At 39.4% G+C, this 12,291-nt stretch overlaps 1 protein-coding gene and 1 long non-coding RNA gene across 3 annotated transcripts in view; one reads left to right on the top strand and one right to left on the bottom strand.

Annotated features, from left to right (window-relative positions):
- The window catches only part of LOC103346806 (uncharacterized), a 104,284-nt gene extending 95,035 nt beyond the window's left edge, over positions 1-9,249 (top strand). For both annotated transcript variants that reach the window (XR_011385811.1, XR_011385812.1), the window contains exon 4: positions 9,119-9,249. This is a non-coding gene — a long non-coding RNA (uncharacterized lncRNA). The remainder of the gene's footprint in view (positions 1-9,118) is intronic.
- LOC138847939 (zinc finger protein 585A-like) lies at positions 1,020-9,227 on the bottom strand. Its single transcript, XM_070067677.1, is given in 5 exon segments — positions 1,020-1,807; positions 1,810-4,311; positions 5,488-5,580; positions 5,830-5,956; positions 8,700-9,227. Coding segments are annotated over 5 exon segments (3,264 nt in total). The 5' UTR covers positions 8,952-9,227; the 3' UTR covers positions 1,020-1,517.
- Positions 9,250-12,291: the final 3,042 nt, after the last annotated feature.

The following is a 12,291-nucleotide window of genomic DNA, read 5'->3' as shown; positions in this document are numbered from 1 at the left end:
TCTGATGTATGATAGATTTGTGACAAATGCTTTTTTAACACTATTAATATTTATAAGCTTTCTCCGTTACATGCGTCCCTGTTGGATAAGATGTGATTTCCAGCAGAAAATTTTGTCCTAATACTTACATTATTTGAAGGGAAACTCTTCCACATTCAATATATACATTCTCTCTCTCTCTCTCTCTCTCTCTCTCTCTCTCCCTCCCTCCCTCCCTCCCTACCTCTCTCACTCTTTCTTTCTATGACAGATAGAGTTAGAGAGACAGAGAAAAAATCTTTCTTACATTGGTCCTCCCCCAAATGGCTGCTGCAGCTGGAATTATGCCGATCCAAAGCCAGGAGCCAGGTGCTTCCTCCTGGTCTCCCATGCTGGTGCAGGGGCCCAAGGACTTGAGCCATCCTTCACTGCCTTCCCAGGCCACAGCAGAGACCTGGACTGGAAGGAGTGATCAGTACTAGAACCTGGTGCCCATATGAAATGCCGGTACCACAGGGGGATGATTAACCAAATGAACCACAGAGCCAACCCCTTATTATATTCTCAAAGTCTCTCCCATTCAAAATAGATGATGGATTATGAGGTATGACCTATGACAAAAAGCTTTCCCACGTTTATTTCATTCATGAGATCTCCACTTTGTGAATTCTCTAATGTTGTACCTGAGATTTTGGCAAAGCTTTCCAACACTCATTACATTCATAAGATTTCTCCCCCATGTGAATTCTCTGATGTCTTGTGGGGTATGACTTCTAAGTAAAGGCTTTTCCACAAGATTACTTTCAAAGGTTTTTTTCCCTGTATGAATTTGATGATGTGCAATGTGGGCTAAGTTATGGTAAAAAACTTTTGAGTCATTACATTCATAAGATTTTCCCCATGTGAATTCTGTTATGCTTGATGAGGTATAATTGGCACCAAAGGCATATCCACACTGACTATAATCTTATTGTTCTCCCTTGATGGATTCTGTTATTTAATGAAAAGGAACTTGCACAAAAAGGCAATTGTGTGGAAAATTCCCTGTTAATTCTGTGATGTTTTATTAGTTGAAAATTATAACAAAAGGCTTTCTACTATCATTATTCATGACATTTCTCCCCATGTGAATTCTCTGATGCTTTGTGATGTTTGTCATATGAAGAGGCTTCTGCACAGTCATTGCCATCATAAATTTTCTCTCCTGTGACTTCTTTGATGTTCATTGAGCTCTGAATTGCATAGAAATTTGCAAAGAAAACTTCTCCACAGTCATTACATTCATAAGGTTTCTCCTGTATGGCTTCTCTAATTATTTACAAGGCTTGACTTTTGGCCAAAGGCTTTTCCAAGTCATTGCATTCAGAAGGTTTATCCCCTGTGTGACTTCTCTGATGCCTTTTGAGGTTTGACTTATGGGTAAAGACTTTTCCAGTCTTTACATTCATCAGGTTTTTACCCTGTGTGAATTCTCTGATGTGGGTGCTAGAGCTGACTTACTCAGAAACGCTTTTCCAGTCATTACATTCATAATCTTTCTACGCTGTGTGAATTCTCTGATGACTTATGAGGCTTGATTTGTGACCAAATGGTTTCCCACTGTCATTGTATTCATAGGGTTTCTCCCCTGTGTTACTTCTCTGATGTAGGATGAGAGATGACTTCTTAAAAAAGGCTTTTCCACAGTCATTACATTCATAAGGTTTTTCCCCCTTGTGAATTCTCTGATGTAGGATGAGATGTGACTTGCACATAAAGGCTTTCCCACAGTCATTACATTCATAAGGCTTTTCCCCTGTGTGAATTCTCTGATGATTTATGAAATGGGACTTCCGGCCAAGGCTTTTCCACAGTCATTACATTCATAAGGTTTCTTCCCTGTGTGAATTCTCTGATGCTTTGTGAGGGCTGATTTACAGCGAAAGGCTTTTCCACAGTCATTACATTCATAAGGTTTCTCTCCTGTGTGAATTCTTTGGTGATTTATGAGGTGTGACTTCTTCCCAAAGGCTTTTCCACAGTCATTACATTCATAAGGTTTCTCCCCTGTGTGAATTCTCTGATGATTTATGAGGTATGCCTTCTTGCCAAAGTCTTTCCCACACTCATGGCATTCATAAGGTTTCTCTCCTGTGTGAATTTTCTGATGAGTTATGAGCTGTGACTTCCGGCCAAAGGCTTTACCACAGTCATTGCATTCATAAGGTTTTTCCCCCATGTGAATTCTCTGATGTAGGATGAGATGTGACTTCCACATAAAGGATTTTCCACATTCATTACATTCATAAGGCTTATCCCGTGTGTGAATTCTCTGATGATTTATGAAATGGGACTTCCGGCCAAAGGCTTTTCCACAGTCACTGCATTCATAAGGTTTCTCCCCTGTGTGAATTTTCTGATGCCTTAAGAGGTGTGCCTTCTGGCCAAAGGCTTTCCCACACTCATTGCATTCATAAGGTTTCTCCCCTGTGTGAATTCTCTGATGATTTATGAAATGTGACTTCTGGCCAAAGGCTTTATCACAGTCACTGCATTCATAAGGTTTTTCCCCCATGTGAATTCTCTGATGTAGGATGAGACATGACTTCCACATAAAGGCTTTTCCACAGTCACTGCATTCATAAGGTTTCACCCCTGTGTGAATTTTCTGATGAGTTATGAGGTGTGACTTCTGGCCAAAAGCTTTGCCACACTCATTGCATTCATAAGGTTTCTCTCCTGTGTGAATTTTCTGATGAGTTATGAGCTGTGACTTCTGGCTACAGGCTTTACCACAGTCATTGCATTCATAAGGTTTTTCCCCCATGTGAATTCTCTGATGTAGGATGAGACAAGACTTCCACATAAAGGCTTTTCCACAGTCATTACATTCATAAGGCTTATCCCCTGTGTGAATTCTCTGATGCTTTGTGAGGGCTGATTTACAGCGAAAGGCTTTTCCACAGTCACTGCATTCATAAGGTTTCACCCCTGTGTGAATTTTCTGATGTGTTATGAGGTGTGACTTCTGGCCAAAGGCTTTTCCACACTCATTGCATTCATAAGGTTTCTTCCCTGTGTGAATTCTCTGATGATTTGTGAGGACTGATTTACAGCGAAAGGCTTTTCCACAGTCATTGCATTCAAAAGGTTTCTCTCCTGTGTGAATTCTTTGGTGATTTATGAGGTGTGACTTTTTCCCAAAGGCTTTTCCACAGTCATTACATTCATAAGGTTTCTCCCCTGTGTGAATTCTCTGATGATTTATGAAATGGAACTTCCGGCCAAAGGCTTTTCCACAGTCATTACATTCATAACGTTTATCCCCTGTGTGAATTTTCTGATGCTTTGTGAGGATTGATTTATAGCGAAAGGCTTTTCCACAGTCACTGCATTCATAAGGTTTCTCTCCCATGTGAATTCTCTGGTGATTTATGAGGTGTGACTTTAGGCCAAAAGCTTTTCCACAGTTATTACATTCATAAAGTTTATTCCCTGTGTTAATTATCTGATGCTTTATGAGGTGTGACTTCTGACCAAAGTATTTTCCACAGTCATTACATTCATAAGGTTTCTCACCTGAGTGAATTCTCTGATGATTTATGAGATGTGACTTCTGGTAAGTGGCTTCTCCATGTTCATTAAACACATGAGAGTTTTCCACTACGTGAGTACCGTAATTAATTGCATGGCAGAATTTATAACTGAATGATTTTCCACAAGGCTTACATGCATAGGGTTTCTTCCCTATATGTGGTCTATGATTTATTTTAAGAGGTGATTGATCAATGACAGGTTCCAAAGAACTACTATATTCATAAACTTTCTCTCTTCTGGGACTTTGTTGATGCATACTGAGGTTAGAATTTTTATGGAAATCATGTTCTATTTGAGTTGTCTTGCCAATAGTGGCAGTTGACTTCTTACTTTCTACCATAAAATGCCTCTCAGATTGACAAAATATATTTTTCCTTTTGAAGACTTTGCCTTTTCCAATTGGTTCAAATGACTGTTGCACAGTCTGATTTTTGTGCTGTTGATTAAGAGCCTCACAGATCTGGAGAGCATTCCCAGGCACATTAGTAGCATCAAATTTTTCTCCAGTTTGTAGTTGAACAGGCCCACAGTGCAGATACACATTGTGACATACATTGCATTCTTCAGGTTTCATTCCTGAATAGATTCTCTTTTTGATACTCAGTTTTGGAATATGGTTTGAACTTAAATGAAGTGTTCTTCTTAATTCAATGATCTTGGGAGTTGATGTCTTATTGTTTTTCATAACATTCTGGTTCAGATTTTTGTCCTGACTTTTCTGGTTTTTCCTAATCAGGTCATCCCTTTTCATGGCAACTGAAGTGAGAAAAAAAAATGGTGCTGTCAATAAATCAAATATAATTCTTTTTCCTGGCATACTCATGTAAAAGGAATGAAGTTACTTGTATTTAAGAGGGATAGAATTAACAAAATGAATACAAGTCATTGCTTGGAATGTCTGCATCCAAACACAGTGCCAATTTAAGCCCAGGATACTCTGCTTCAAATACAGCTCTCTACTAATGTATACCAGGGGGCAGGAGATAATGGTTCTTGTGCTTGGGACCCTGTGATACATCAGATTGGAATAGTTGGAATGCCAGGCGTTTGGCTTCAAATTAGTCAGACCTAACTGTTGCAGGTATCTGGGGAGGTAGCTAATAGTAAATCTCTTTCTCACTGTTTCTCCTCTCACTGACTTTCTGCCTTTCACAAAGGTGAAACAACTATATAAGATTTTAAAGAAAGGACATATGTGTGGTAAAAATAATCAGCTATTGCCAAGAAATCAATTTTTCCTTGTCCTATTCATTCCAGTTCATTTTTATAAAATTGTCTGTTTTGTACTTCTCTGATATTTCAAACATCAATATGGGAAACTTTTGCTGGATCATTTTCTTGCAGGTGGAGAAGAGTTTAATGTGTCTGTATTCCAAGCAGGATCACATTTAAGGGACAAGATTTGCATCAGGTTGTCTCATGTTCTGTCTTCCCAGGGAAACAGCATTTGTGGGATTTTTCTAATGAAAAACTGTTTTATCTGCACTCTATTACAGTTTCCCCATATTTCTAAGGAAATCTGATATCCTCAGCCTCTGAGAACTACAATAGTTACAGAAAGTCCCAATATACCACCTTCGGTATACATTCACAAGCAATTTAAAGAATTTGTTTCTGCAGACCAGAACCTGCTTAATTTCTTCAAAATTTATTTCTATCTCATTGTGCAGTTGTCATCCCTGGTGACCTCCTTTCATTTTTTACATAAACATTCCTCTGTGATAATATGCAATTCTGGAGATTTTGATCAGTTGCTGATTTACACATGAAACTTCATTTCCTTTGCCTTTACCAGAGATACTGATCTCCATAGATACTGTAGAATAACTGTGTCTGAAGTAAGACTTGGAAAAAATTAAGAGAAAGACCACCACTCAACATCTGCTGCAATGATTCTACTTTGGCCTCCCTGACCATTATGTACACACTGACCTGGAAGGCTATGATGTAAGCATTCTTTCCCCATCCAGGGCTCTGCTCCTTGCCCCAACTTCAAGATCAAGTCAGGTTTGGTCATGCAGTGCCCTAGTAATGGAAATAATGTAACACTTTGTGAAATCACTATCTTGGGTTAATTAAAGGTGAACAGCATGGTCCAGGAGCTATGCAACAAATGTTCCAATTTGAATTCCTTCTCAGATGGTATATAATCAGATTCTTCATGGACTCAAATTCTATTCCTGTCCCTCATTTATAAAGTTTATTAATAGTGCTCACTTATTTGTCAAATAGTGAGAAAATGTTACCACTGGGCATGTGATGAGTGTCACTCACCCAAGGAGAACAGGCTGCTGTAGGTCTCCAGCATCACATCCCTGTACAGGATTTTCTGAGCTTGGTTCATGTTCTGCCATTCCTCCCAGGTAAAGTACACAGCCAGGTCTTCAAATGTTATCATCACCTGTGATAGAACACTCCTGGTCAACATGTCAACTCTGTCACATAACAAAAAATGGCAGTTGTATAACTTCTGCATGCATATGGAGGAAGAAGGAAGGATGCCATTTCATTTCAGATTTGTTGAGCATTTGGACAGCCACACAGAAGCATTCAACAGGGGATCAAACCTGTGGTATAAAGGCTGTGAAAAATGCCCAAGCTGGAGGGAAACAGGAATTTCTGTTCAGAAAGGCCTGACTATGTCAAGGGCAATTGCACAGGAGGCTGAAAGGGGGACAATCGTCACTCTGGAATGAGCAATGTTCAGAAGAATGTAGAAGTATTCAGGGAAAAAGACAAGAAACCATCAGGGAAGCTATGAAGAGTTTGAACAGAGAAGAATTTCCAGGAAAACACCATGCACAGTCAATGCAATTATGGCAGAGAAAAAAAATTTTAAATTGAGACATTACAGACTTAACTTAGTGTTTATGAAGTCAGCTCAGATACTCTATCTCTGCATCAAATTTCCAAAGAAATTTCCTTGAGAAATTCTGTACTATAATCTGCATTTGTGACTGAGGGAAATGCAGAGAGATTTGCTTGAGAACCTGTAGTAGGCACCAGTATTATGGTGCAGCAGATAAGCCTGCACCCTCCACCTGCAATTCAGGCATCCCAATGTGAACAGTTTGAGTCCTTGGTGCTCCACATGGGATACCTGTGGTCATTTTGTGAATGAACCAGTAGATGGAAGGTATCTCTTACTACCCATCCTTCCATATCTCTATTTGCCTTTCAAATAAGTTAATAAATAAATCTTGGGGCCAGAGCTGTGGTGCAGTGGGTTAACACCCTTGCCTAAAGTGCTGACATCTCATATGGGTGCCATTTCTAGACCCAGCTGCTCCACTTCTGATCTAGCACTCTGCTATGACCTGGGAAAGTAGTAGAAGAAGAACCAAACCCTTGGGTCCTTTAACCCATGTGGGAAACTGAGAAGAAGCTCTGGCTCCTGGCTTCAGACCAGCACAGCTCCGGGCATTGTGGGCAGCCAGGGAGTGAACCAGCAGATGAAGATCTCTACTCTCTCTCTCTCTCTGCCTCTCTCTCTTTGTAACTCTGACTTTCAAATAAAAAATAAATTTTTAAATAAAAACTTAAAACATAAAAGAACCTGCAATAGATTTTTTTTCCTCACACAGCCCTTATGCTATCTCTGAATCAAGGTCAGCTCCCCAAATTATGAAGGTCTGCATTACTCTAACAATTAAAAAAATAAATGCAACTGATTTGTGTTTTAGCACTAGCTAACTCTTACTCTTGCAGAATGTTCAGTGTTTATTTCCATGGTGGTACTGAAACACTGCCCACTACATCATCTATATAACAATAATGACTGTATTTGACATCATGACCCCCAATTTCGAATATTATCCTTGAAGCCTCATTTAAAAATATAAATAATATGTATTTTGCTATGGCAACAGAAAGATGAGACCAAATTGCCTTATGTTAGATTACTTCAATGCTTGATAGTCATGACAAATTCATTTGTCTTGTTTTTATATATTCCCTAAGAATAAAATTTATCTTTATTTTTCCATTTTTATTAACAAATTATTATAAATCTAAAAAGAAAACTGACAGCAACCTGAGAATAATTAAAAAAAAAAAAACACTTACAGGGCCAGTGCTGTTGCACAGTGGGATAAAGCCCCAGCCCTCAGAGCCAGCATCCCATATGAGTGCCAGTTTGAGTCCTGGCTTCTCCACCTCAAATCCTGCTCCTACAAATATTACTGGGAAGGTACTGGAGGATGACTCAAGGGCGTGGACCCATGCACCTATGTGAGAGATGCAGAAGGATCCTGCCTCTTGCCTATAGATTGGCTCAGCTCTGACCTTTGTGGCCTTTTGGGGAATGAACCAGCAGATGCAAGACTCTCTCTCTCTCTTTTTCTGTTACTCTCTGTGACTATATCTTTCAAATGCATAAAATAAATATGATTTTAAAAGTACACAATCTGCAGGTGATGTATTAATTTTCTTTGCTCTTTGAAATATCTGGAGGTGTCATGAATCATTCCTGGAAGAAAACATAAATGCAAGGATTTAAAAGAAAATTTCATGGCTTTCTTTCTACATTGCACTGTAGAAAACGGAGTGCTAGAATGAATAAAGAATCATGAATACATAAATAAAGAAAACAAACTTCATGGAGGAAAAATTATTTAAACCTGCAAATATATGGCAACTGAACCCACCTCTATTAAGTGGCAGAGATTAATCAGAAGTTATCTTTGGTTTAATGAAAACATTGCAAAAAAAATTCTTTTTTCCCCAGGAATTACTGTCATATTGTTTTTGTTCCTTTTCCTCATTTTCTGTAAAGTCAATTCCTATGGTCATTTCTGTGATACAAGAAATCATGTTTCAGATAAAAAAAAGTGGAGATAAATGAGAATAGTCAGGGTGATACTGAAGAAAAAAGGACAATTAGGAAAAAGGGAACTTCCAACGTTGAAACTGATTAATGTTACGAGAAATCACTTAAATGTGGGGAATCAGTGTTCAGGAAGACCAGACACTTATTCTTTCTTTTTATATCCAATTACTGCATCAAACTTAATGTGGAACTTTCGTTTTGCAAGTGCCAGGAAACGCTCAGGAAGGATCCTTTCCAATATCATTAAAAAGCGTATAGAAGATGGCACAAAGATCATTTTCTCCTCTGTCAGGATCCCATTCATCAGCTTGTTTACCACTTGCTCAGGTTCCAGGGTGGGTCCCAGGCTGGTGCTTGGATTTTTGATGAAGCCACTGTTTATGAAATTCGGGCAGAGACACGTCATCTTGACTCCGGTTCTTTCTAAGGCAGCCAGCTCGTCAGTCAAAGCTCTGTGAAACCCAACAGCAGCAAACTTGCTGGAACAATAAGCCAGTAAGAAGGGGACCACAGTATGTCCACCTGCGGAAGCCACAGTGACAATATGACCGTGATTGTTCTTCATCATCACTGGAAGAAATGCCTTTGTAGTCCAGAAATGCGCAAGCACATTAACTTCAAAAGTTTTTTCAATCTGAGGGTCTTGTGTAGCAAACAAATCAGATGTGTAGACTACACCAGCATTATTTACTAAGATGCTAACATCTCCAATTTCTGTCTTTACCTTCTTTGCAGAGCTGTAAATATCTTCTTGGTTACTGCAGTCAACCACAAAAGGATGAGCCTGGGCACCCAGTCTCCTGCATTCAGCAGCTGTTTCCTCAATTCCATGCTTTGGAGGTAGTCAGCAGGAATGGAGCATTGCAAAAATTCTATTAAATGATATTGTAACAATAAAAAACAGTAAAACTTTGTTATTGTTGAAATTAATTACATTCAGTAAAATTTACATTAATGAAAGTTATTTTGGGGACTGGCCTGTGGCTTAGTGGGTAAAGCTGCTGCCTGTATCCCATGTGAGTGACAGTTCAAAACAGTGACAGAGCTGCAATCAACAGTCACCCATACAGGTTTCATCTCAAATGGCCTGAACACCCAGCTCCATCACATTGTCATCTTGGATGAAATAGACTTTCTTTCTTTCTTATTTTAAGAATTTTATTTATTTATTTGACAGGTAGAATTACAGACAGTGAGAGAGAGAGGCAGAGAGAAATGTTTTCCTTCCATTGGTTCACTCTCAAAATGGACACAATGGATGGAGCTGTGCTGATCTAAAGCCAGGAGTCAGGTGCTTCTTCCTGGGCTCCCACCCAGGTGCAGGAGCCCAAGCACCTGGACCATCTTCTGCTGCTTTACCAGGCCACAGCAGAGAGCTGGATAAGAAGAAGAGCAGCCGGGACTAGAAATGGTGCCCATATGGGATGCCGGCACCCCACATGGAGGATTAACCTACTGCACCACAGTGCTGGCTCTGGATGAAACAGTCTTTCTACAGAACTTTTCTAGCTGCCTCTGTACAACTGGAGACACATTGGTCTTGTTTCAGTGCACCAATTTTTGATAAAAACATCTTTAAAATCTCAACCTTATTCACCCTTTCTCCAGGTCCAGAACTGAGGATGTGGCATTGGTGTCCCTTCCTAGGCCAGCCAAGATCTACAGGGTGCATCTGAATGACATAACTTAACACCTCAGATCTATGACTGTCACCTATGCCACCAAGAGCAGACACCTGTCCTGCTCTCCAAGGTTCCTTTCACCCTCACACTAACATCCACAGACACAGAAACCAACCACACAGTTCTTGAGCAATATGAGGAAAGCCCCAGAGTCAGGAATTCTGTGAAGATGGTGGGAATGGTTGGAATGGCACATGCTGAGAAGGAGGCCAGAGGAGATTTCCCATGGTCCTGACCTGCTGACATCATGGGCAGATGAGGCTAGATTCCCAGATACCAATGCATGTCTCCATTAGAAGCAATGAAGATGATCCATACATCAGCTAGAAAATCAGACTCCTTGGACACAGAGGGGTTACATCAGAACTTGTCTAACCACAAGAGATATCCACATAATAATTCCTCATTAATGCTTGACATATTTACAACCTAAAGAAACATAGTATAAGTGGAGAAATTCAAATGTGGAAAGAATTTTTGGGAATTGTATTTAAATTTATCATAATTTGATCCTATTGAAAACCTAAAATTTGTTTTTAAATTTTATAATGAAAAAGGATAAAAAAAGATGTTCCATCTTATGTCTCTACAGCATAAGATATACATCAACTTTCCCAGGTTCTATATGCATTTATGAACAAAGTTTCATAGGTGTACTCAGTAGTGTGGCTCCAAAAGTCTTAACCAGGGATTCAACTAAATTTAACAAGGAATTTTAGAAGAATTCCAAAATATGTATCAGAAGAAAAATACATACTTTACTTGGTACATCTCATTTTAATTATACTATTGTCTCCATTTCCAATTGTCAGATGTACAAAAAAATCCCAGAAGCAGCAGAGTTAGTCCAACATGATGAGGAATAAAATACTTTTTAAGTTACAACTTGACTAGAGAAAATGAGAATTCACAGATCCCAGCTTAAAATAACCAAGATGGCTCAATAAAAGAAAACTCAATGTCTTCTTACACTGACATTTATTACCTCAGATTTATTTAACAAAAAGGAGATTACTCCAGCTATTCCCCATTAGGCAGCCCAATTTCATCTGCTAAATCTATTAAAAAAAAAAAAAAGCACCTCATGATAATTACTAAAATCATACTGCGGTATGCCACCCACCATGTCCACTGTACCTTATACCTAATGTTAACAAATCTGATGCATCTCAATAGATAAATGATGTGTCTTAACTATTACAAGTGTGGCAAATGTGTTTTGTTCAAAGTTTTTACAAAAGCCCCTCAGTCTCAGTTTGCCTTCACCTTGAAAAGATACTTCTTCTGACGTATACATGGACACCTCATTGACTTTGCCATCAAACACAATTTTTGCAAAAAAAATTAACCACACCCACCACTTATCAGGAACACAAGCATGCATCACATAGATGACAAGCTCCATGAATGAGATGATCTGACAGGCTTCTCAAGTACATACAAGCCTAATCATCCTACTTGGGTTTTAGTGCAATGCATACCTCATTTACAAAATTAATTGTCACTGATGTTACAAATCCGTCCAGCTTATCTGGACCTCCCTCTGATGAAAGGGGCTAAAATCCATCAAAATAAACTCTAGGCACTGTCCTTGTGCTCTCAGTGACTTTTTCATTCTAAGGGCTCACAAACCTTCTAAATTCTTTAGATCACCTATGATGATCATTAGTTCTCAAGGACTATGATGCAAGTAATTTCCCCTCTTGGAACCTTGTTATTAACTATGCTGTATGAGAAATGAAGTCTACACACCTTGTGCCTACAATTCTCCAAACCATGTTGTCTGCTAGGACATTGGCCATGAATATAGGACAATAAAATTTGGGCATGGTTACTGAGGTCTCCTTAATAAAAGATGGACTGGGGCCGCAACTGTGGTGCAGTGGTGTAATCCTCCACACGCAGTGCTGGCACCCCATATATGCACTAGCTCTAGTCCCCACTGCTCCTCTTCCCATCCAGCTCTCTGCAATAGCCTGGGAAAGCAGGAGAAGATAGCCTTGGACCCCTGCACCTATGAGGAAGACCTGGAAGCTCCTGGCTACTGGCTTAGCATCTGCCCAACTCCAGCTGTTGCATTCATTAGGGGAGTGAACCAGTGTATGGAAGACCTTTCTCTCTTTCTCTTCCTCTCACTGTCTGAACTGTACTTGTCAAATAAATAAAACCTTAAAAACTATATGCAGGATGGACCAAAATGTGGCATACTCTATTTCAGCTCCAGTA

This window comes from Oryctolagus cuniculus, unplaced genomic scaffold (genome assembly GCF_964237555.1).
Source record: "Oryctolagus cuniculus unplaced genomic scaffold, mOryCun1.1 SCAFFOLD_55, whole genome shotgun sequence".
NCBI classification, from domain to species: Eukaryota; Metazoa; Chordata; class Mammalia; order Lagomorpha; family Leporidae; genus Oryctolagus; species Oryctolagus cuniculus.
Note: the sequence above shows the minus strand (reverse complement) of the source record. Positions and strands in the feature narration are given on the sequence as shown.